Source organism: Bos javanicus, chromosome 2, assembly GCF_032452875.1.
Source record: "Bos javanicus breed banteng chromosome 2, ARS-OSU_banteng_1.0, whole genome shotgun sequence".
In the NCBI taxonomy this organism is placed as follows: Eukaryota; Metazoa; Chordata; class Mammalia; order Artiodactyla; family Bovidae; genus Bos; species Bos javanicus.
Genome location: NC_083869.1, coordinates 62,229,748 through 62,256,377, shown reverse-complemented (window position 1 = coordinate 62,256,377; position 26,630 = coordinate 62,229,748). Strand labels below are relative to the sequence as shown.

The window sequence follows — 26,630 nt, the reverse complement described above, 5'->3', positions numbered from 1 at the left end:
GTGGTAGTTTCAGACATAAACAGACTTTTCTTCTATCATTCTCAGGCTCTGTAGTCTATCAAAGCATAGTCATTTTGCTCTGTAAGTCATACTAATAGGCTTTTAGCATCTAAATGGTTTATCCTGTAAGATCCTGATCCCTAGTCACTAGCTGTTGTGGTGTCTACCCAGAGTTGATAATCCCCTGGTTTTCTTCAGTCACCTTTACATGCTTATTTCTGCCTTTAAGTTCCCTCTTTGTTTTTGTGACTCAGGAATCTTTTTTTTAATCTGAAGTTCAGCTATGTATTTCAAAAACATTATCATATCTTACCAGGTATTTTGGGGTGGAAGGGGACCTACGTCATATCAATTTGCTGTATCACTTCCATATTTTTTCATTTGATTTTTCTTAAAGATTAGAAGGGCAACAACAAACTTTTGAGAATTTAAAAATTAGGCATATTAAAACTATGTGTTTTCTTTTATTCAACAGACATTCTTCTAAAACATTTACTGTGAGTCAGATACTGGGCTATCAAGGGTAAACTGTGGTCCTTGTCTCAGATGGCTTTCGGATTAGAAGGGGGTTTAGAGATAAGGGAACAGATGGCGGCACTGCTAAGTGCTTTCATGGGGGGCAGCACAGAGCTTGAGGCAAACTCATAGGAGATACTGCCTTTCCAGATAGATCAAGTCAGGAAATGTTTCCAAGGAGAGGTGCTACCTTACCTGAATCCTGCAAGGCAAGTGAGAATAAGCCAGGTGAGTTTAAATAAAAAGATATTCAAGGCAGAAGAGTGTAAGTAGAGGTGATGATGCCTAACTGAACTTGAAGCCTGCAAATAGTTTGGGAAGCCTTGGGGTAAGCTGAGGGTTGAGAATGGCAAAAGATGAGATAGTGTCTATGAATTTGTAGTCTAATGTGAACTAGGCATCTTAACAAGATTTCATATTGTTCTCATATTTTTTAAATAGAATTTTGAAATTATAATTGTTAAAAATTCTTACTTTCAAGGATACAAATTAATCATGAAGCTTCTTAGCAACTGAAGAATAACATACACATAAGTTTTCAGCTATAAGTATTTCCTTTTTTAAGTTGAACAAAAAACATCTATTTCTGCTTTATTGACTATGCCAAAGCCTTTGATTGTGTGGATCACAATAGACTGTGGAAAATTCTGAAAGAGATGGGAATACCAGACCACCTGACCTGCCTCTTGAGAAATCTGTATGCAGGTCAGGAAGCAACAGTTAGAACTGGACATGGAACAACAAACTGGTTCCAAATAGGAAAAGGAGTACGTCAAGGCTGTATATCGTCACCCTGCTTATTTAACTTATATGCAGAGTACATCATGAGAAACGTGGGGCTGGAAGAAACAGAAACTGGAATCAAGATTGCCGGGAGAAATATCAATAACCTCAGATATGCAGATGACACCACCCTTATGGCAGAAAGTGAAGAGGAACTAAAAAGCCTCTTGATGAAAGTGAAAGAGGAGAGTGAAAAAGTTGGCTTAAAGCTCAACATTCAGAAAACTAAGATCATGGCATCCGGTCCCATCACTTCATGGGAAATAGATGGAGAAACAGTGGAAACAGGGTCAGCCTTTATTTTTTGGGGCTCCAAAATCACGGCAGATGGTGACTGCAGCCATGAAATTAAAAGACGCTTACTCCTTGGAAGAAAGGTTATGACCAACCTAGATAGCATATTCAAAAGAAGAGACATTACTTTGTCAACAAAGGTCCGTCTAGTCAAGGCTATGGTTTTTCCTGTGGTCATGTATGGATGTGAGAGTTGGACTGTGAAGAAGGCTGAGCGCCGAAGAATTGATGCTTTTGAACTGTGGTGTTGGAGAAGACTCTTGAGATTCCCTTGGACTGCAAGGAGATCCAACCAGTCCATTTTGAAGGAGATCAGCCCTGGGATTTCTTTGGAAGGAATGATGCTAAAGCTGAAACTCCAGTACTTTGGCCACCTCATGCAAAGAGTTGACTCATTGGAAAAGACCCTGATGCTGGGAAAAGACCCTGGGGGCAGGAGAAGGGGACAACACAGGATGAGATGGTTGGATGGCATCACTGACTCAATGGACATGGGTTTGGGTAGACTCTAGCAGTTGGTTTGTGATGGACAGGGAAGCCTGGTGTGCTGCAGTTCATGGGATTGCAAAGAGTTGGACACGACTGAGCAACTGAACTAAACTGAAAGTTAATAAAGTAGACCCCCCAAATTTGAAGTATAATGCAAAATATTTGTACTATACATAGACAATGAGTAAAGATTGTCAGAATGAGAAAAACCTAATATATGATTAATCAAACTTACAAAAAATAGAACATTTATGTCAAATGCTGAGTTTTGATGGTTCAAGTTTATCAATCTATTTCTATTTTGTTATCTCCTATTTTCAGTTTTTGTATCAAACATCTGCCAGGTTAGCATTAACCCTATTTAACTTTTTAAAAAGTATTTTGTAAAACTAGTCTTAAAAGTTATGTGGGCATGATGTTAATGAACCTGGATGTGTGTCCGCACAGCAAAGCCAATTTACTGATACCGAGTTGTGGTAAAGGACAGTACAGTGTTATTGCAGGTCACCAGACAATGAGAATGGGAAACTCATGATCAAAAGACCCAGCTTTGCAATAGCTTTCAGGGAAGGGTTTTCAAGGACATTGTGAGGGAGGGGGCCGCGTGGTCCATGATCAGCTTGTGCTCAGCTCTTGGGTTGATTGGCATCAAGGTAAAGTTTGGCACATCATCAATTTTCTGGCTCCAATCAGTTTGGGCACTTCGTGCTTGCAGTCAGCAGTTTTCATCTGGTGGGGTCTGGTTTCTGTAAAAACAACTTAGGAATATGTGTCAGACATTTATATTTTTTAAGGAACTGGGAGTTTGATGACTCTACTATGTGGTTGATTTATAATCTGAATTGTTACCTTTCCCAGCCCAACCTCTTTTAGTTTCTGCATGTTCACATATCCTGATAATTAATGCTTGAGCCAACCTTTAGAGACCCAGGGGAGATCTGGGAGATGAAAATAAAAGCCTCTTACTTCAAAAGACAGGGACACAGGCACTTGGTTACAGTTTCATGATCAAGTTTTATAGTTTAGGCAAGGTGGTGGTTTAGTCATGTCCGACTCTTGTGACCCCATGGACTATAGCCTGCCATGCTCCTCTGTTCATGGGATTCTCCAGGCAGGAATACTGGAGTGGGTTGCTATTTTCCTTCTCCAGGGGATCTTTCCCACCCAGGAATTGAACCTGTGTCTCCTGCATTGCAGGCAGATTCTTTACCAACTGAGCTATGAGGGAATCTTAATAATGTGACTTACTGGCTGCTTCTCTCTGCCTCCTTTTATACATATCCTTTAAATACCTTCTAATGGCTGATCCTGAAACCCTCATTAGAAATTTAGTCCCTTGATTAATTGCTATTTATTAAAAAAAAATAGTCATAGAAATGATACAAACATTAATTTTAGCAGACATTTATGTTCAAATGTAAACTTATGAACTCTTTTGTGAGCAGAGGGTGTGGTAGGTAGGTTCATAAGTCCTGTTAATATTAGTCCACATACCTAGTTACAGAATTTTCTTTTGTGATGAGAACTTTTAAGATTTTTAAGATTTATACTCTTAGCAACTTTCAGATGCACTGTACAGTATTATTAACTATAGTCACCATGCTGTACATTACATCCCCATAATTTACTTCCTTTATAACTGGAGATTTGTATCTTTTGGTCTCTCCACCATTTCCGCCACCTCACACACCACCTCTGGCAGCCAGCTATCTGTTGTCTGTGTCTAGGAGCTTGGTGCATTTTTGTTTGTTTGTTTTTATTCCATATGTAAGTGAGATCCTATTTCGTCTTTCTCCGTCTGACTTGTTTCACTTAGCATAATGTCCTCACGTCCGTGCATGTTGTTGCACATGTTAAGGTTTCAGTTTTTTCTATGGCAGGATAATAATCTGTTGTGTGTATGCATGCGTGCTTAGTCGCTTCAGTCATGTCTGACTCTGTGTGACCCTGTGGACTGTAGCCCACCAGGCTCCTCTGTCTGCATATACATACACCACATTTTCTTCATTCATTCACCCATTAATGGATACTTAAGTTGTTTCCATATCTTGGCTTTTGTAATTGGTGCTACAGTGTTCATGGGGGCACATAACTTTTTGAATTAGTGTTTTCATTTTCTTTAGATAAATACCCAGAAATAGAATTGCTGGGTCATAAGGTAGTTCCATTTAAAATTTTTTTGAAGACACTTCCATACTGTTTTTCCTCCTGGCTGCACCAGTCTATATCCCCACCAACAGTGACTGAGGGTTCCCTTTTTTCCCTGCATTCTTGCCAATAGTTTTTCTTTTCTTTTTGATGATCATCACTCTAAAAGATACAAGGTTATATGTCATTGTTGTTTTGATTTGTATTTCCCTAATGATTAGTGATGTTTAGCATCTTTCCATGTAGCTGTTGACCACCTGTATGCATTGATCTTTTAAAGATAATAGTGACAGGGAAAATACATTTGTAATCAAAGAAGAGAGCATATTTAACAGAGGTAATGGGGTGGTATTTGGGATAAATCTTCAAAAAAAAAAAGAATCTACTGATGTTCCATGATGACTGTTGAGTAGGGAAAACATTCCAGGTAGTGGAAACAAATACATTGAGGATTGGCTTTTATTGCAGATAAATAGGAAGCAGTTCACTTTGGCTTATTTATTGTGAACAGGAGTATACACTGGCACAATTTTATGTGTATGGAGGGGGAGGAGTTAGTTTGGCAACAGCTATCGATTGGCAACAGCTATCAATGTTAAAGATGTTCTTTTAGCCAGCAACTTCTAAAAATTTGTCCCACAGTTATACCCTGTAGAAATTGTTGCAGTGTTGTTGCAGTAGCATAAAACTGGAAACAAAGTACTGACCAGTAGGGGAGATGAGCCTTTGAAAAGAAGGTACAGGAAGTATATTAATCTAATCTTTTTTGAGGAAAGGATGGGTCAATGGACAGATGGAACAGTTTTGGAAGACTGACCAAGAACGATTGACAACTGTTTCTCTCTAGTTTCTGGGGATACCGAGGCAAATAAGTGCTTTTGTTTTCTTTCTTCCAAGGATATTAAGAAAAGAAAGAAAAAAACTGTATGTAAATAGATTTAGAGCCTAAAATTCACAGCTCTGGGTTCTTTGCGGTATTTGATGCTACTTCTACATAACTAATTTTGATTTCAGGGGTAGGAGGGTGGAGGAGACGTGAGAAGATGAAATAAACTTTTGTCATCTAAACAGCAAACAGATTATGATTGGATTTTAAAAAAATTAAATCTTTTTTGCTACTGTTTTGGGGAATTTCTTGAGACTGTTCATAGAAGTATTCATAACTGTGTAGAGTTAAAATAGGCAAATGAGTAATGCCTTTTATAAATTTATATTAAAAATATTGTTAAATAAAAACACAACAGGGAGTGAATAGGACAGGAATTTTCAGGAGGCAAGATTACCAGTTTGACCTTAATGTTTTTGTAAATTTTGGCTGCCGATTTGTGGTTTTTAATGGACTTGTCAACTAAATGAGAAGTTTGCATTATTGTAAGATACCAAGAGTAAGCCTGATAATTTTGTGATTCCTATCTAATATGTGTTATTGAGTGAAAGAATATAATAATTCTTTAATTATAATACTAGATTAAGGAAATGGCAACCCACTCCAGTGTTCTTGCCTGGAGAATCCCAGGGACGGGGGAGCCTGGCGGGCTGCCGTCTATGGGGTCGCACAGAGTTGGACACGACTGAAGCGACTTAGCAGCAGCAGCAGAGTAAATCTGGAGAATTAAATGGCAACCCATTCCAGTATTCTTACCTGGGAAATCCCATGGACAGAGGAGCTGGTGGGCTACAGTCCATGGGGTCACAAAAAAAAAAAAAAAAAAAAAGTCAGATAGGACTTACCGACTAAACAAGACTAAATCATGTTCTTACTTTGACAGCACAAGTATGACTGATAGTTATTTTCCTGACATTTAGGGAATCTATTAAACTTTAACTCTCCACATTAGTGGACTTAATGTTATCACCTAATTAATACAAGAAGTCAGTGCTGGCTTTCATGTTTTATTTTTGAAACCTAACTAAGACAAAACTGATTATTTAATTTTTTTTCTTTGTAATTCGTAATTTCAGCAAATCGCCACGAATTTGTAAAGAATGGAGAGAAAATAGATGAATGATGTGAATTTTGTGCCAAATGAAGGAAATTCAGGTTGTTATAGGTTCAGTTGCCATTTAAGAAGGAAAGAAAGACAGACCTGGGTTCAAACCTAACTTTCTTTTCAGGGAAATATTTTTCACGTTTCCCAAATAATAGATTTTTGTGTTCTGACATTTTTGCCTGTTTAATGGCAGTGATTCTTTTTTCTTTTTTTTAAAGGTATGGACTCCGAGAGTTTGTGGTGATAGCACCTGCTGCAAACAATGATGCTGTCCTCAGTGAATCTAAGTGCAATCTTCTTCTGAGCTCTGTGTCTATTGCTTTGGGAAACACTGGCTGGTAGGTGGACATGTCAAAACACCTAGACATGAGTTTTAAGAACTATTTTAAATTAAAATTTATGAAGGAAACTGCTTGCTAAATGTTAGGTTTTTGATTAGTATAGGATTAGTATTTTTATGTTATTATATTGGAATATTATATATAAGGACCAACACAACAAAATCTTTAGGGAAAGCGTATCTAAAGGGAAACTTACTGAAATATTACATGAATATTTAAAATTAATAAATTGTACTGTTTTTGTATTTTGCTTCCAAATGTTTAATCTATTTAAATTTTGATGCAAAATCAGAACATGGAAGCAACCTAGATATCCATCAAGAGATGAATGAGTAAAGAAGTTGTACCTACACACAGTGGAATATTACTCACGTGAAAAGGAATGAATTTGAGTCAGTTCTAGTGAGGTGGATGAACCTAGAGCCTGTTCTACAGAGTGAAGTAAGTCAGAAAGAGAAGAACAAATAAATAGCGTACATTAACATATATATGGTACTGGTGAACCATATTTGTAGGGCAGCAATGGAGATGCAGACATAGAGAACAGACTTACAGACAGAATGAGAGAGAAGGTGGGCCCACTGAGAGAGTAGCACTGAAGCATATACCATATGTAAAATAGATAGCCAGTGGGAATTTGTTGTGTGACTCAGGGAGCTCAACCCAGGGCACTGTAACAACCTAGAGGGGTGGGATGAGGTGGGAGATGGGAGGGAAGGGACATATGTATACCTATGGCTGATTCATGTTGATGTGTAGCAGAAACCAACCCAACACTGTAAAGCAATTATCCTCCAATTAAAAATAATTTTAAAAATACAAAGAAAAATCTAATTTTAAAAACTTGATAACAGCATCACCTTGTTCAGCCTCCACTAGGACTATGCATTCAGGTAACTTGAATTTTTTGTTTCTCTGCACATGTTTTCAAATGACTGAAAGTGCTACAGGTATTGATTTTTGAAGTTAAGATAGATTTTAGTGAGTAGGCTAATTTGCAGATATGGAAATCTTTGAATAAGGAGGAACAACTATATCTTCAAATGATTAAGTAAAATATAATTCACCACTAATGTAGGTTTAATTTGTATTGTTTAATACCTGTGAATCAAGTTTAATTAATGTCCTTGAAAATCCTAGTAGGTGAGATCACTTTTATTCAAGAAAATTTTTATTCTGCCTTTTTTTTTTTTAATGATTTTTCAGCCATTTAAAAATAATGTTCTGACTGTACAGTGCCACTTGATGATAATTTCATTTTATTAGTGTAAGGAGAAAAGAAACTAATAATGCCTTTGTTATAAATATGTCTGTGGAATGTTCCTTGTTTATTTCTTTAGATATTTGAGATTAAAATAATGTTATACTGTAAAGCGAGATTTAGAAGCTATTCAATGTTTAATGAACTTACAGTCTATTCTTGTTAATTATATCCTACAGCCAGGTGCCACTCTTTGTGCAGATTCATCACAAATGGCGAAGAATGTATGTGGGTGAATGTCAGGGTCCTGGTGTCCGAACTGATTTTGAAATGGTTCATCTTCGAAAAGTGCCAAATCAGTATACTCATTTATCAGGTCTGCTGGATATCTTCAAATCAAAGATTGTGAGTTGGCATTGATACTTTGTCTTATCTGGGATCCAGATAAAAGTAGTAATTTAGTAATTTTATTGATTTCATAGAAATATTTCTAATATTGATAATATAATTAGAAGAAAGATGTAATCGATTATAAAAATTACTCTGTGTATCTAAAGAAACAAATATCCAATTAGTTTTTAGTGTACAAACTAAAAACTAGTTTGTATACTAGCTTTGGTTGTTCTGTTAACATTTAGATACTGTGTTAACTCTTTATATTCCTTTTTCTCTAACAGTAATATTGCCAACCCTCCCCCGTGTGAGTGGGCCTCTATGTAGCTACTTGTTGGGGACTCTGACTAAGAGCAACTGAGATGTGAACTCTTGGGTTCTGAATTGCTATTTTTCCCCCCAAGGGTCTATTTGATGTTTAAAATTAATCTGGCTTATAATGCTATGACTGAGGGCAGCAGGGCTAACTTGGATGTGCTCAACACATCTTTATTTTTCTCTAAAAACACTATAACAGAGATATGGAGGACTTGCCTGTGCTACTCTTTTACAAAGTAGCTGTCCTAGACTCTTTAAAAATAGCAGTTTCATGATAGGCAATACAAATTCTGGGAGCTATTTAGCTTAAAAGAGAGTGAAGTGATGTAACAACTAAAGGCAGTGTGTGATCCTTGATCACAGCAAAATAGCCATAAAGGACACAATTGGAACAGTGGGACAGTTTTAATATGGACTATATATTACAAAATAATATCAGTGTTAAAATTCTTGAGTGTGATAATTGTGTTATGGTTGCATAGGATAATATCCTTGTTCATAGGAATCACATGCTGAATGAAGTATTTAGAGGTGAGTTGCCATGATGCTTGCAGTTTACTTTCAAAAGTTTCAGGTAAAAAGATCATGTGGGTATTCATTATGCTAGCTTTGCAACCTTTCTGAAGGTTTACAAATTTTGAAAATTAAAAAAAATAAGAAAATGCTGAAATTTCTTTTTTTAACATATATTGTTTGTAGAAAGATATTTAGGATTAGAACTTCATAAATGTATGTTTTCAGTGTTGAGGCTGTAAATAGCATGGTGCTAGGATTATCACTACAAAGATGAATCTACTTGATATTTTAAAAAAGTACATGTACCAGGTTAAGAAATTAAAGAGGTAAAAACTTCTTTATATCCTTAGTCCCTTTCCTCAAAATAACTATTGTTAGCTGTTTCTGTGATTATCTCCATTAAACAAATGATAGAAGTATGTCTTTTAGAAAGTTCCCTGTCTATATGCAACTTTTCCCCCAAAACCTCTCTGGACCTTGAAATGCTGTCTTAAATACTACTCAATTCTTCATGTGTTGCCTTGAGAAATTTTTGAAAAAGACAAATATGTGTTATTTCTACTCTGTTAGTTTTCCTTTGTTCTCACCAAATCTTCAATTATGTTTAATTATTTTAGATAAAATTCTAGTCAGATGCAAATATTAATGTTTTATTCCTCTTTTTAAAAACATTAGTGAAAGTTATTTTCATGGATCTTTTACTCCTCTACGTAACTCAGCTTCTTACTAAAACTAGGGACTACATTGATTTGTGAAGCCTGATTTAGAATATGACTGTTAAAAAAAAAAAAAAAAAAAAAACGTTCCTAATCAATTTATTACATCGTCTTTCAGAACTTTTACAAACCTCACTGGTATAAATATGAAAGTTTATTTGGTAAGAGTTGAACTTAAAATAATTGAGACCTGTTTTGAGTACTTTATTGGTATTACATAAAACTACTTAATATGCAACTCTCTTATACTGTCTTTATAAGGCTATCTTTATAAATATTACCCTTTAAATCTACTGGAAGTGTTCCAAGGCACTTTAGCCCCACAGTGGCAATTTATTTCATTTTCACATGAATCTAATATTTTGAAAAGGCTTCCTTGGCAGAGTGGCAGCAGAGGGTGGTTGTCCTTGGAATCACATAAAGTTTAAATTTAAATCCTCTTTTGCCACAATCCTTTAAATGTTTGAAAGCGCTCTCATACCGTAGTGTTTCCTTTTTCAATTTAGACATTCTTCATTCTATCAGATGTTCTTTATGTTTCATGGTTTTATATTCTGATTTGGATATTTATCTTTCTTAGAATTGTATTTATTTCTTCATGTTCTGGGGAAGTTTTGTTTGCAGGCTCATTTTTAATGTCATCTTTTTGTAGTTTTAAACTTTCCTATCTTCTCTAGTGGTTTTATAATTTGTGATTGCTTCTTATCTGTAGACTATTTCAGATGCCTGTCTTAAAATGGTGTTTGATGCCTCTTGCTCGGTGTTGATATTGTGGTATTGCACATGGAGTCTTGGAATCATTGAATTGCTTGCTTGGATCATGAGTGAGTGAGTGAGTGAAGTCACTCAGTCATGTCCGACTCTTTGTGACCCCATGGATTGTAGCCCACCAGGTTCCTCCGTCCATGGGATTCTCCAGGCAGGAATACTGGAGTGGGTTGCCATTTCTTTCTGCAGGGGATCTTCCCGACCCAGGGATTGAACCCAGGTCTTCTGCATTGCAGGCAGACGCTTTAACCTCTGAGCCACCTGGGAAGCCTGGATGCCTGGATCATAGGAGTGGGTTTTTCCCCAGGTCACACAACTTTTTCTAGCCTTATACCTTCCAGCACAGCCACTGCTCCAATCTAGAGTACTCTGTCCATATGTCTGCCTTAAGCAGAGAGTCTTGTAGTGCCCTCAGTCTGGGCTGAGTACTTTGGATCCATTTAATGCAGTCCATAATCCTGGCTGTCATCTGGAACTTAGCAAGCATGTGTCTTGGGTCCCACTTAATACTTTTAGTTTTCTGTACCTTTTCTATACCTTTTCTAGGGTCTGTGAAGATAAGTCATGTTTGATCCTAGCTGTTTCTTTTTGGTCATCTCTTTCTGTATTTGCCAACATTGCTAACGTGACTGGAGCAGAGGTTATGTGTCAAAGTGACCTCATTATGGTTTCTAGATCATTACTGGTCTAGAATTACTGGTGAATGCTCATTTGGTACCTAAACCTAAGTAAAAAGTAATTATTTCTGACCAGCTAGAATCTTACTTGCTTCTGTAGGACACAGCAGCCCAAAACTGAATTAACTCTCTCTTTTTTGGCAGCTATCTTGAGATTGAGTTTGTATTCAGTTAAAGTTACTAATGACATTTATAGCTACTGATGCTGAGCTAAAGGGTCTATGTTATTTCTTCTGACCAGCAGTATCAGAAACACCTGGAAACTGGGTAGATATGCAGGATATTGTTGAATCTGCATTTTCATAAGCTCACTAGGTCATGCCTATGCATACTTAATTCCTATTCCACATTAATATAGCTTAACCATTATTAAGGGAAGCTGAGATCATGAGATGTTTGGATATTATTAATTTTTATTATTATTAATGAGTATAAAGATAGATCTTAATTTTCTGATTCATTAATATAAACTATTTTGCGTGAGTGACCATTTGTCACAGTCTAACATTTTCGTTAAATATTCAAGACTGGCTTTGAGTTTATTTTCATTTCAAAGGGAAAAAAGACATCTTAAACCTAGTTTTATATTTTGTAGCAGTTTTACTTTATTTAAAAAATGATTCACATTTTTTTACATGCAACATGGCTGAAGAGACTAGTAAGAAATTATATTTGTGTAATTAAAATTGTGTAAGATATTTTGAAATAGTATTTTACTTAATAGAATGTAATATCTCTTCCTGGTAGTAGGTCAAACAGCTTTTTTTTTTTGGAAGTTTATTTCTTTCTTAAAAAATTTATTTTTAATTGGAGGATAATTACTTTACTATATAGTGATGGTTTCTGCCATACATCAACATGAATCAGCCACAGGCATACACATGTCCCCTCCCTCTTAAACCTTCCTCCCACCTCCCTCCTTATCCTACCTCTCTAGACTGTCACAGAGCACTGGCTTTGGGTTTCCTGCATCATACAGCAAATTCCCACTGGCTAGCTATTGTACATTTGGTCATGTGTATGTTTCAGTACTACTCTCTCAAGTCTTTCCACCGTCTCCCTCTCCCACTGTGACCAAAATTCTGTTCTTTATGGCTGTCTCCTTTGCTGCCCTGTAAATATGATCATCAGTACCATCTTTCTAGATTTCATATGTATGCATTAATATACAAAATCTGTCTTTCTGACTTCACTCTGTATAATAGGATCTAGATTAATCCACCTCATTAGAACTGACTCATGTGCTCCTTTTTTATAGCTAAGTAATATTCCATTGTGTGTATGTACCACAACTTCTGTATCCATTCATCTGTTGATGGACATCTAGGTTGCCTCCATATCCTAGCTATTGTACATAGTACTGCAGTGAACATTGGGGTACATGTATCTTTTTCAGTTATGGTTTCCTGAGGGTATATGCCCAGTAGTGGGATTGCTGGTTCGTATAGTAGTTTTATTCCTAGTTTTTTAAGGAATCTCCATACTGTTTTCTATAGTGGCTGTTATCAATTTGCATTCCTACCAATGGTGCATGAGGGTTCCCTTTTCTCCACACCCTCTCCAGCATTTATTGTTTGTAGACTTTCTGATGATGGCCATTCTGACTGGTGTAAGATGATACCTCATTGTGGTTTTGATTTGCGTTTCTCTAATAATGTGTGATGTTGAGCATCTTTTCATGTGTTTGTTGGCCCTCTGTATGTCTTCTTCGGAGACATGTCTGTTTAGATAGTCTGTCCAATTTTTGATTGGATTGTTTGTTTTTCTGGTATTGAGCTGCGTGAGCTGCTTGTATATTTTGGAGATTAATCCTCTGTCAGTTGTTTCCTTTGCTGTTATTTCCTCCCATTCTGAGGGTTGTCTTTTCACCTTGCTTGTACTTTCCTTCATTGTACAAAAGCTTTTAAGTTTAATTTGGTCCCTTTTGTTTATTTTTGTTTTTATTTCCGTTACTCTAGGAGATGGGTCATGGAGGATCTTGCTGTGATTTATGTCAGAGTTAAGCAGCTTTATTTTAATGTAATTTGTTCTCTGGCATTATAGGCTGTGAGAATTTCCCCTATGAAAATGATTTCCTAAATTCCGCACCTTTGGCTCTAATAACTTGAGTGACTTAGTTTTCCTTTTTAATGGCTAGAATGTCATACATACATTTTTTATGGCTGGTTTATGTGTGCCATATCTAACACTATAACCTGAAAATCCCCATGTCATAAAGGTAGTAATTCATCTACTTCAGTAGTTTGAAATTTGCATCTGGTATTACAAGGGTACTAACATTTCATGATATTGTCTTTGCATTTACTTCTTAGGGATGTCCATTAACTCCATTGCCTCCAGTTAATATTGCTATACGGTTTACCTATGTTCTTCAGGATTGGCAGCAGTATTTTTGGCCTCAGCAACCTCCGGGTGAGATAATTTAGAACTATATTCAGAAACTAAAAGTATTTAACAGTGTGTTTCAAGTGTTTGAAATATTTGTAACTCATTTTTAATGTATAGTGTTGCTAATTTCATTGCCCTTATCACTTTTTTCTCTTGAAAATTGTAGGTTTTTCTAGAGACAACTCTAGAATTATTCTAGACAATTACTCTAATTGTCAGTTACTCTCTACTTGACAATCTGTCTTTGAAAAAAATATTTATAAAGCATTCCCTTGCTATGGAACATTGTATGCTGAAAATTAGTATGTAATGAATAATTAAAATGTCTGCTTTCAGAATATAAGAAGAGAAACCTCTCTTCTATGCTGAGAACAGACGTGCACAGAACCTTATAGAGAGTAGAGTGTGAAGTAGAGGGTTAAATAAGGAAAGCAGAAAAAAAAAAAAAAGAAATGTATATATACACATATGCTGGGAAGAGCTGTAGAATATTTTACTTTAACTTGTGTTTTTATAAAAATTAATTAAAATCATTTTACCTACTTAGCCATTGATGTACTGATTAATTTCAGTTCAGTTCAGTTGCTCAGTCGTGTCTGACTCTTTGCAACCCCATGAATCGCAGCACGCCAGGCCTCCCTGTCCATCACTAGCTCCCGGAGTTCACCCAGACTCACGTCCATCGAGTCAGTAATGCCATCCAGCCATCTCATCCTCTGTCGTCCCCTCCTCCTCCTGCCCCCAATCCCTCCCAGCATCAGAGTCTTTTCCAGTGAGTCAACTCTTCGCATGAGGTGGCCAAAGTACTGCAGTTTCAGCTTCAGCATCATTCCTTCCAAAGAAATCCCAGGGCTGATCTCCTTCAGAATGGACTGAAAGAGTCCAAGGGACTCTTCAAGAGTCCAAGTGCTAAAGTTCACATTTAAATCCTGGTCAAACTCCAAGTCGCATCATCCTTTGATTCTACAATGTTGCTTTTCACCTTTTAATTTAATTAAAATTTATACAGTTATAGTCCAGCAATAATTTTTAGCTTGCTAAGTTTTAAAAAAAAATTATTTTTGACTGTGCTGGGTCTTGGTTGCTGCTCAGATTTTTCTCTAGTTGTGACGAGGCGGGGCTACTTTCTACTTGCGATGCCTTCTCTTGTGGCGCACGGGCTTAATTGCTCTGTGGCACTTGGGGTCTTCCCAGATCAGGGATCAAACCAGTGCCTCCTGCACATTAGTAGGTGGATTCTTTACCACTGAGCCACCATGGAAGCCCTAGCTCACTGATTTTAAACATGTCCTTATTATAAATTTTGAAGTTCTTTAATTCACATTTTATAATAAAACTAGTTATTTTGATCTCTGTTGTAAGCATTCTTTAGTTGGAAAAATGGAATGAACTGATTTGAGAAAATTTACTGACTCAAGTAATTGAACCATATTTAATGCTAATTTTAATAATTTAGTTAGGGTGTGGGTATTTGTCAAACATGATTTTAGTGAATCTGTAAATGTTCATAACTCAACAGTAGACTTTAGTAATTCACAGTGTTGTGTGAATAATTAAAAACAACCATTTGTGTTACTTTGAAGACAAATCTTTTTGACGTCTTTTAGAAGTGTTTATTCTTCAAGAGGGATGAAACTAAGCGATGATTTACCTTCTAAATTTTCCTCTAATCTCAGATACCATTCATAAGGGAATGGAAATTATTTTCTGTGCTTCAGATATTTCCATATACTGTCAGCTTAAATAAAGTTTTATTAATGATGACTAATTTGGGCTATTCTGAAATTATTAACAGCAAAACTGATGAATGTAGGTTGATGATTAAATTTTTTAATACTTATTTAATTGTTCTTTTAAATAATATGAATCACATACTTAGAAAATTTTTAAAATTTACAAGAATAATATTCTCTTGAATAGTATTTAAGGACTGTTTCAGAAGGGCAAAATTTAGAATGCAGGCTTGAATACAGCACTTTACAAACAGGAATTAAATGTATCCTTTTACTATAACTTTCCGTTTTTTTTACTCTAACATTCTTGGAGGAAGTCTAATATCTGACAGCTTGCTCTCTAACTTGCTGTGTCTTAATGTAGACAGTTTTAAATCTATAATCTTTCAAAAAGTTGACATAATTAAATTTAAATTCTTATTTCTCCACTTTTGGCTAACTTGTGGAAATTTTTTTTTCTTCTTTAGATATAGATGCCCTTGTAGGAGGAGAAGTGGGAGGCCTGGAATTCGGCAAGTTACCATTTGGTGCCTGTGAAGATCCCATTAGGTGTGACTTGCGTTATATCATTTGAATTATGGGACTTTTAAAATTCTATTTGATGTTGATTTTACTGTGTTTTATAATACTGCAGCCTCCTGGAATGAATGTAGTACTGGAAATAGAGACCTGCTTGTAATAATCTGTCCATCTTTTTTTTTCCTCTGTAACTTAAGAAGTAAAAGAAGGTTTAAAGTAATATATAAAACATATATAATACACTTAATGTATTAAGTGTATATTAATAGAATACATTGATGTAATGTAATGTATAATATAATGTAATATACAATAATAATACATTAATGTAATTAAGTGTATATTAATACACTTAATGTATAAGGAATCACTTCCTTATAGAAGTGATTCTTGACCTACTTTGGGGAAACGTTTTAAATACTGAAAAGCACAGACATTGTCATATAACACAAATTTTCGTGTGTCCATCACCCAGAGTTAACAATTTTTTGCATTTTTCCTGGCCACTTTTTCAAAATTAAGATGTAAATAAGAGACACAAAGGTGACCTTATAGGTTACCCAATTGCTTTTCTAGAAGAACTACTACTTAAAAAAAAAAAGAATAAAAACAACTGTTTCACGAGAAAATGTAGGGGTTGGAAAACTTCATCACTGCTAGCAAAATATTTGGAAAATATAAACAGTGCTGATATAAAAACTATCTCATTTGTTAAACTATTTGGTTATTTTAAAATATATATATTCACATTTTGTCGTTCAGTTGCTAAATTGTGTCCTACTCAGCGACCTCATTGACTGCAGCACGCCAGGCTTCCCTGTCTTTCACCATGTCCCGGAGTTTGCTCAAATTCATCATGTCCATTAAGTCAGTGATGCTATCTAACCATCTCATCCTCGGCTATCCTCTTCTCCTTTTGCCTTCTTTAATACTCTCACTTAAATGTAGAAATAATAATACTTTTCACTTAAAATCACTTAAGGGAGACGATAAAGTGGGTATCTTTTAAAATTGATATTTATTATGTGTGCCAGACACTGTGCTAAGAGGAAGATCCTGAAGTAAGTAAAACTGACAGCTTCTGCCTTCTCGGCTTTTGTAGTCTAATTAAATAAAATAGATGAACTAATCACCTAAGTAAACTTAGAATTATAAATTATGGAATAATTTGAAGGAAAAGTATAGGTATGCCATCAGTAAAGTCTTCTCAAAGGAAAGGGTATTTACTCTGAGTCTCAATTAGGGAAGAATTTAGCCAGGCAGAGAATGAGAGAACGACCATTCCAGGTGCAGGGAAGAGCCTATGCAAAGCACCCTGATGCAGGAAACAGCTTGGAAAGTCTACGGAAGGAAACAAAAGGTGGCTATCATGGCTAGAATGTAGTGGGCAAGCAAGAAACGGTGTCGGAGTGGATACAGATAGAATTGTGGCTTCCAGTGGGGTCGTTTATTTGAATTTTACTTAGAGAAGATTCTAGGGGGAGAGCAATAAACTGACCTGATAGAAATGTGGAGGTTTTAATTGTTAAATATTTCTTCCAAATCTGTATCGTGATGAGGAGTCAGTCAGCAAAGGAACAAGTGATTGAAGAACACAGAAATAAGTTGAGGGTAAGATGGTGCATGTGGCACACCATTTAAATCAAACAGTGATTAGCAAATATTGTGGGCACAGTGCTTTTGAAAAGGCATCTTTAATAGTGAAAGAGTCAGTATCTTGTCTCATTGTCAAAGAAATTTTTCTATAGTTAGAGGGAGAGGAGAGGACTTAATCATAAAAGCTTAGGAATTGCATTTGAGGTTCATACTTTAAAAAATTCAGTAGTGGATAGTTTTAAATTTCCAATCATTCTAATCATTTAAACTATATGATATCACATATTATTTGCAGTCATTTTTTACCTTAATTGTTTTATTATGAATAATAAATTCATGTTCAGTGCAGAGAAAATGTAAAAATGGGCAAAACCCCTATGTTTAGTAGTCACATTGTCTAGTGGCAAACTGTTTAATAGTCAACTCTAATTCAAGCGAAAAATCAGTTTTTTGGATAGATACTTAGTAACTCAAATGTTTAATTGGGACCATTGTAGAACCAGGCTCAGAAAATAGCCTTGAGCCAAGCCTGCCTAATTGTCTGGTTCATAACCCGGGTTACACTGCATTGTTGTGGAGTGCTGGCCCACTGTGAATTCCTAACTGTGCTTACAGATTCAGATTCTCAGACTAGAGTTGCCAGTTAGTCAAGTATCACCAAAGAGCAAAGAAATGAAGTAATTGACCCTTTTGACTTCTATATTCTCTGAACATAACAAGTGAGATCAGAATCTAGACAGGAGGAAAAAAAATCATTAAATTTATAATCACCTACTCATAGGTGCTCACTGACCACAGCTTGCTATATGTGCTTCCGACCATTTTTCATATATATGAATTAGGTGTGTATATGTACATGTTTATGTGTATATATGCAGCAGATCCCCCAACACCACCCTCAAGTTGATTTGCTAGGAGAACTTGTAGGACTCAATGTATAGCTGTGCTCATGCTTATTTACTAAGAAAAAGGATATGGTGCAAAAATCAGCAAAGGGAAAAGGCATATGGGGTGAGGTCTGGAGCAAATGAAGGACAAACTTCATCTTCCCATGTAGTCACACAGGACACATTCAGTTCCCCCAGCAATGAATTGTGACAGTATGTGTGAAAGGGTATCTACCAGGGAAGCTCACTAGAGGCTCAGCACTTAGAAGTTTTAATCAGAGACTGGTCATGTAGGCACCCTCTGGCTAGCCTGTACCAGAAGGAAACCAGATATTTCCATCAACCGTGTTTTTGGCACAGGTAATTTAGGCACAGGGAATGATAGGAACCCTCCTGAAATTCAAGTTCCCAGATGCCAAACCAGGGACTAGCCTTGCAAGTAATCCTTTCTCAGTGTTAGGCCTGCTATGGTAACTCTTTTTTGCACAGTATTTATTTTATAAATATATGTCATCATACATTTTTTGTGGCTTGTTATTTTATAATTTTACATGAAAAGTTTCTGAAATTTAATTTTCATCTATAAAAAGAGGTCAGCAAACTATGACCTGTGGACCAAATCTGACCAGTGGCCTGTTTTTATATACATAATGAGCTACATTACCATAGTTTTAATGGGCTGAACTCTGGATGGTGAAACTGTAGCCCAAAAGACGTCCCTACAGCTAGCCCATGAATGTGCCCGGAATCTGTATGCACTGTGGATGGTCTTCACGGGGCTAGGTCTTGTTCACCCCATGCTCTTCTGATGTAATGGAGCTTAGGGATCTGCTCAGCCTCCAGCAGAGCCTGCACCAGGCTTCCAGCAGATCTGCTCAGAATTTGATGCCTCTTAGCCAATCTACCCTTCATGGGTCTCCACCAGGGAAAGCCACCCCAAGCACACCAAAGGCTCAGGGGGTGAAGTCTCAACCCAAGAAAATTATAGTAGAAATCATGCTCCCCAACCTCGTGAGACAGTGAGACTTCCCCTCCCAGATCTCCTTCATCAGGAAGACTGGTGATGGTCAACCTCAAGGTCAAGCTGCACCAGTGCGTCCAGATGATGGACCCCGAGAGTCTTAGAGAGCAGCTGTCCCCAACCTTTCTGGCACCAGAAATGGCTTTCATGGAAGACCAGGGTGGGAGGTGGTTTCAGGATGATTCAAGCACATGGCATTTATTATGTACTTTTTTATTATTATTACCTCACATCCCTGGCTTGGGAAGATCCCCTGGAGAAGGGAATGGCAACCTACTCCAGTTTTCTTGCCTGGGAAATCCCGTGGACAGAGGAGCCTGGCAGGCTACAGTCCATGGGGTCACAAAGAGACACGACTCAGTGACTAAACAACAAGGGACTAAAAGTGGTTTTACATTGTTGAGGGTTTTAAAAGAAAAAAACAAGAATATAGCAAACTATTGATACATGGCCCATAAGAAGCACAAAATACTTCCCAGAGGATCCTTTGTAGACAAAGTATGCCAATTCCTGAACTATAAAAATAATATTTTCAAAATTGAGATATAACTTATGTACCATAAAAGTTACAATTTTAAAGTATACAAATTAGTGTTTTTAGGGTTCAGAGTTGTGCAACCATCGTTAGTATCTAATTCCACAACATTTTCATTACCCTAAAAAGAAACCCCTCACCTCTTAACTATCACTACCTCCACCTCACCCCCTGCCCCCGCCATCCCAGTCTCCCTAGGGCCTCTGGGTCTACACTGATATTAATGTACTTTTTGCCTATATGGATTTGCCTTTTCCGGACATTTCATATGGGTTGGATTATACCATATGGGACCTTTTGTATCTGGCTGTTTTCACTTAGCATCTTTTAGAGGTTCATCCACATTGTAGTGTGAATCAGTGTATCATTGCTTTTTGTGGCCATATAATATGCTGTCCTATGGAATAGTGCTATGTTTTACTTAACTCATCAATTGACACACATTTGGTTTACTTACACTTTTTGGTTATTATGTATAGCATGGTTTTTTCTTGCAGACATTAATATAAATGTGCCACCATTTGCTAAACCAGGTGCTTACAGTTTTATTATATTACAAATCATGACCATTTTTAGCATACTTTTTGGGGCATATTTCCAGTTATTTACTGAGGATACAATTCTAGAAGTAGAATTGTTGAATCAGGTATATATACATTATTAAAGCTTACAGATATATTGTATGTTTTGTTTCAGTGAACTCCATTTAGCAACTACATGGCCCCACCTGACTGAAGGTATCATTGTGGATAATGATGTTTATTCGTAAGTATGTTAAAAATAGTACATTAAGAGTCACAGATTTCAAAAGACTAACTGCCCAGTGGGTTAGCAATTTTTCTTTGAATCAATTTCTGATATGGTTGTTTGCTTTTGTTTTTAAAGATCAGTTTTTAGACTGATGTATATTAGAAATGTGTTTTAAGCTGTGGACTTTGGAGACAGGATCCTTAGCTCCGGGGTAATGAGCAGTCTGCATCTTACTTGGGCTTAGCGAAGGTGTCTCTAGTTAGTTTGGGAGTCAGTGCATAATTCTTTTGGACTTTGTGTAGCTGGTAAGAACATTTGATAAAGGACTTTGAAGAGATGATGGTCATTAAAAAATGTGGGAAGAACATTTGATTGTTAAATGCCATAAATAACAAAACATCCATATCATATACTCCTGTGCAATGGAAAAATTGCACAGGAAAAAATTGAAAATTGCAGTGAGCCCTATCCTAGAAGAATGTGAGGAAAGAGGAATGTAATTTTGGTATCTTCTCATGCTTGATGCAAAACTGTGAGAAATAGGACAGTTTTTTTTTTTTTTTAAATAGTTAAAAGTGTTCTATTTTCTGATGGAAGAAGTAACACAAGCTTTTAAAATCAGATAATTTAGATGGGTATAAAGAAGAAAGATTACCTACAATTCTATTACTTAAAAAATTAGCAGTTAACATTTAAGGGTATTTCTATTTAAAGTATAAGTTTATATATTAATTTACTTTATTCATATAATACAGTTATTCATTGAATAGATGTAGATCTGTGTTGTCAATTTGTAAAGTACTGCATAATATCCCATTAAGTGAATGCAGCATAATCTGTTTAACTGAGAAAATGGGGCACTTGATCTTGTGGAAATTTTTATAGTTTTCTTTTTTATTAATAAATAGTATAATAAAAACAGATTAGGATTATTGTACATTTTTGCTTGTTTCTCATTTCTCATTTTGTTTCATTTATTCCTAAAATATTCTCATTAGGTTATCATTGTATGTTACCTGATCAGAATCATTTTTATGCTTTTTGATTAGTTTGTTCTGATTTTGGTTTTTCCTTTTGTACCTTTTTGTCTAAGAATTTTGTCTTAGGGTTTTATTTTTAAAAACTCACCTAAATGGTCTTCTGCATGTGAATAGCAGTAAGTTTAAGGGAGGCGAAATGGATTGCTTGTCCTTCTATATAATGTTTTCATTAAGACTGCATTTTGGTAAATTTATGAACCTTGCAGATTGCTATAAATAGGATCTTGTGTTTATCATTTTGCATTTTAGTGATTTGGATCCTATGCAGGCTCCCCATTGGTCTGTTAGAGTTCGAAAAGCTGATAATCCTCAGTGTTTACTAGGTAAGATACTTACGTTCCTTTCCTGAAATACCACGTATTTGTCTGTTCTCCAGATCAGGAACACTGGATGTATTCTTTATACTTTATTTCACCTATCTGAAAATTTTTTTTAAGTTTTTTACATTGTGACCTTCTCAGTTAACATCATTAACAATTAATCTTTGTCAACAGCAGTGACTCCTTCTGGTTATTCTTAAATAATAATAGCAGACTTTTTGTCATTCAGTTTTAACCAGTCCATACCTCAAAATTCTCTTATGTTTCCCCAGGATCTGAGTTTTATTTTCCTAATGCTTTATGTGACTTCTTTTTTCCTTCTGTGGCATACTCTGCTTCTTCCATTCTGGTTAGTGGAACCCTTTTTGTCTTTTGTCATCCCTTTATGCTTGCAGTATATAATAGGATGAACACTGAATTTGATGGTCTTGTTAGAGCTTTCTGTAGGGCTCTGTACTGTATCTGCAGATATATTTTCTGATAGAGGAAAAGAGGTGTAAATAATCTTGTACATGTCATAGGGATATTTGAAATGAAATAACAGTATGTAGAAGTGAAAGTCACTCAGTCGTGTCCAATTCTTTGCAACCCCATGGACTATACAGTCCATCAAATTCACCAGGCCAATACTGGAGTGGGTAGCCTTTCCCTTCTCCAGGGAATCTTCCCAACCCAGGGATCGAACCCAGGTCTCCTGCATTGCAAGCAGATTCTTTACCAGCTGAGCCACAAGGGAAGCCCAAGAATACTGGAATGGGTAGCCTATCCCTTCTCCAGCAGACCTTCCTGACCCAGGAATCAAACTGGGGTCTCCTGCATTGCAGGCAGATTCTTTACCAACTGAGCTATCAGGGAAACCCTGATATAACATTATAGAAATTTATTTCTAGAACATTTAGAACATATAGAACATTTCTGTAACATTATAGAAATGTTATAACATTATAGAAATACTTTAAAAACTATCATTCGCTCTTCAGGTCATAATTATTATAGCCCATATCTAGAATTATCTTTCTCTTCCTGCTTTTGTAGGTAATGTCTCTTTCATGAAGTCTTCTGAACCCATCTCCTCTTTCCAGTCTTTTTCTCTCTTATATTTAGTGGATGTGAAAATTATTTTTTCCATTTCTGTGTTCATCCATGCCACATTTATTTCATACAACGTGATACATTGTCATTCAGCTGATGGAGTTATTACTAAATATTTATTGATGACAGTATTGGGGCATTTCCGTAAAGCTTTTTTGCCTGAGCTCTGTGTCATTTGTCATGTTATTCATTAAATGCTAATTAGCATTTATGTATATAAGGTAAAATTCCTGCCATCTTTGTCTTGAGGTATAGGAAAGTAGTGAGGCTTCCTTGGTGGCTCAGTGGTAAAGAATCTGCCAGCCAATACAGGAGACATGGAAGACGTGAGTTTGATCCCTGGGTTGGGAAGATACCCTGGAGAATAAATGGCTACCCACCAGTATTTGTGCCTAGGAAATTCCATGGACAGAGGAGCCTGGCAGGCTTTCTAGGAGGTTGCAGAGAGTTAGACATAACTTGGTGACTAAAACAATAAGAACATTGGGAGGTAGGTAGAGGGTTGATACAAAATGTTTTAGAGTTGGATAGACCTTGTTTTAAATCCTAGATCCACCAACTTCATGAGAAGAGATACTATTTATCTTATTCAGGCCAATAGTAAGTGCTTAATATTACTATGTCCAATTATTTTTCCTTTCATTCTAGAGGGAATTATAAGAAGAAACTTTTAATATCCTGGGACATACAGGGAAAGTAAAAGCAAGGCTACCTTTGAAATGGGATTAATTTTTTGCATTGGGTGGAGAAACTGAATGGTTCCTTTTCTTTGTTTTTTTTTTTTTTTAATGTCAAACTTAATGCATTTTTATGACCAGAATTGCAACAAGAGTGGCAAGTGTGTCTCATTTTTTTTATTCTGGGTCAAGACTAATCTCATGGGCCTGCTCAGATGTTAACCTCTTGACTGGAAGGGCAGGTAGATCATGCAAGAGTTCAATTTTTTTTTTAATTTCTATGAGAATATAGTTGCTTTATAATGTGTTTCTGTTGTACAGCATAGTGAATCAGTTACATGTATACATATATCTCTTCTTTTTAAAATTTCTTTCCTACTTAGATCAGTGCAGAGCACTGAGTAGAGTTCCCTTGAATGTTTTTTTTTTTCTGCCATATGTTGAAAGTGAAAGCGAAGTCGCTCAGTCATGTCTGACTCTTTGTGACCCTATGGACTACATCCTGCCAGGGTCCTCCATCCATGGGATTTTCCAGGCAAGAATACTGGAGTGGGTTGCCATTTCCCTATCCAGGACATCTTCCCGACCCAGGGGTTGAACTCAGGTCTCCCGCACCACAGACTCTACCATCTGAGCCACCAGGGAAGCAATATGTTAGTTAATAGCTTTTGTGAGAAGACATGTATCTTTATTTATAGGACTGACTTCTTTCAGTTACATTTCAAAAATGAGTAACGTTTTTTTCTGTGTAGGTGATTTTGTCACTGAATTTTTTAAAATTTGCCGTCGAAAGGAGTCAACTGATGAGATTCTTGGACGATCCACATTTGAGGAAGAAGGGAGAGGTGACTTACCTTTTTCTTTTTTTTAAAGTTATTTTCAAATGTCTAACTCTTTCACACATTTTCCAGCAACTTTTCATCTGTTCTTCTCATTCAGGTTATATTAGGGAATCAAGTTTTGATGAACTGAACAGCTCCCATTTTCTCTTGGCTATACCCTGAGCTTAAAACATGTGTGATTAATAAGAAAATGTAAGATATTTTAAAAAACAGTTTTAGAGGTTTATTTTTGAAGTTCCTGGGCAGAAATTGTTACACCTTTATTAATCATGCATTCATATAAAGTTGAACATGTGTATTAATGAAAAGTCACTGATGAAAAGAGTGACTAAAGTATTCTGTACAGTCATCAGTTTATTCATCACTTTGACCTGCTAGGGTTGGTGATGTAATATGTATTCATTTCTATTCTTTTTATAGAAATTGCTGATATAACTCATGCTTTGTCAAAGTTGACAGAGCCTGCACCAGTTCCAATTCATAAATTATCAGTCTCTAACATGGTGCACACTGCAAAGAAGAAAATACGGAAACACAGAGGTGTAGAAGAATCACCACTGAATAATGATGTCCTCAATACTATTCTCTTGGTAACTAAATGTAATGTTTTTATGTGTCTGTATGTGCACTCATTTATTATCTATACAGTCCCATCTGTGTGGCAGGTACTGGATGGGGATATAAAATGAGTAAAACACAGTCTCCACATTCAGAGTTGCCACTGGTGTAGTGGGAATAAGAAAAATGAACAGTAATTACAATACCATGTTACATGTAAGAATTCTGGCAAAGGGCCTGTGAGAACACAGCAGAGGGGTGCATCTGTCTGTCTGAGCAGTGGGAATCAGGGAGAGCTTCATAAAGAGGGGACAATTGAGCTAGTCATAAATGGATGAAGGTTTAGAAGTGGATGAATTGCAGAGGCCTGAGAGAGCATGTCGGATAATCTGGTAGATTGCAGGGTACTTCCCAGAGGCGGGTCAGGGATGAGACTGGAGAGTAGCTGGTGAAGTGCTTGCTGAAGCATGGGACTTCGGTTTAATGCCATTTTAAGCAGGAGGTTGACATGATCAAAATGGTATTCTTGAAAACTTTATAGCAAGTACTAGAAGGGGCTAGGGTGTCTCCTAGGTATAGGTTGGTGGAACGGGTCCAGCCCAGGAACCATACACACCAGGGTTAATCTTGATTTGTTGTTTGACTTTGAACAAGCCATTTAAGTTCAGTTTCTTCATCTGAAGTGAATCTAATAAAAGCCTGTGAGGTTGTTGGACGGATTAAAGGACCTTCTGTTACACTGGTGTTTAATAGAACTTTGCTGCTGCTGCTGCTAAGTCACTTCAGTCATGTCCGACTCTGTGCAGCCCCATAGACAGCAGCCCACCAGGCTTCCCCGTCCCTGGGATTCTCCAGGCAAGAACACAGTTGCCATTTCCTTCTCCAGTGCATGAAAGTGAAAAAATAAAGTGAAGTTGCTCAGTCATATCTGACTCTAGCGACTCCATGGACTACAGCCTTTCAGGCTCCTCTGTCCATGGGATTTTCCAGGCAGAAGTACTGAAGTAGGGTGCCATTGCCTTCTCTGAGAACTTTGCTAAATGATAGCTATCCTTACTATAGTTGTAGTTACAATCTTACTTCTGACAACCTGTGCATTAAGACAGTCTTGGGAAAAACCTTTAAGAGTAGTGCAATGAAAAGAATATAGGACTTGAAAACTTGAAGTTAATTTTAGCCCTGCTGTTTATCTGAGCAAGACTTTTAGCCAGATTTTTAGTTCGTTTATTTGCAAGAGATGTGGGCACTGATATATAGCTCACGTAGTGGTATGAAAATAGGATACTGTGTATAAACGTGCTTAACTAGTGGATGTTGACACTTGGTTGTTCCTCTCCTTAAGAAGAAAAATCTCTTCAACATGTTCTGTCAGTTCAGTTCAGTTCAGTTGCTCAGTCGTGTCCAACTCTTTGCAACCCCATGAATCACAGCACGCCAGGCTTCCCTGTCCATCACCAGCTCCTGGAGTTCAATGAGACTCACGTCCATCGAGTCAATGATGCCATCCAGCCATCTCATCCT

The 26,630-nt window shown here is 36.6% G+C and overlaps 1 protein-coding gene across 2 annotated transcripts in view; it reads left to right on the top strand.

Moving 5' to 3' along the window:
• RAB3GAP1 (RAB3 GTPase activating protein catalytic subunit 1) overlaps nucleotides 1-26,630 on the top strand; it is a 111,071-nt gene that overhangs the window by 55,806 nt on the left and 28,635 nt on the right. For both annotated transcript variants that reach the window (XM_061439326.1, XM_061439335.1), the window contains exons 6-13: nucleotides 6,440-6,559; nucleotides 8,003-8,168; nucleotides 13,464-13,563; nucleotides 15,740-15,821; nucleotides 20,527-20,595; nucleotides 21,870-21,943; nucleotides 24,462-24,554; nucleotides 24,972-25,141. In XM_061439326.1, the coding sequence (XP_061295310.1) occupies nucleotides 6,440-6,559; nucleotides 8,003-8,168; nucleotides 13,464-13,563; nucleotides 15,740-15,821; nucleotides 20,527-20,595; nucleotides 21,870-21,943; nucleotides 24,462-24,554; nucleotides 24,972-25,141 (874 nt within the window). The remainder of the gene's footprint in view (nucleotides 1-6,439; nucleotides 6,560-8,002; nucleotides 8,169-13,463; nucleotides 13,564-15,739; nucleotides 15,822-20,526; nucleotides 20,596-21,869; nucleotides 21,944-24,461; nucleotides 24,555-24,971; nucleotides 25,142-26,630) is intronic.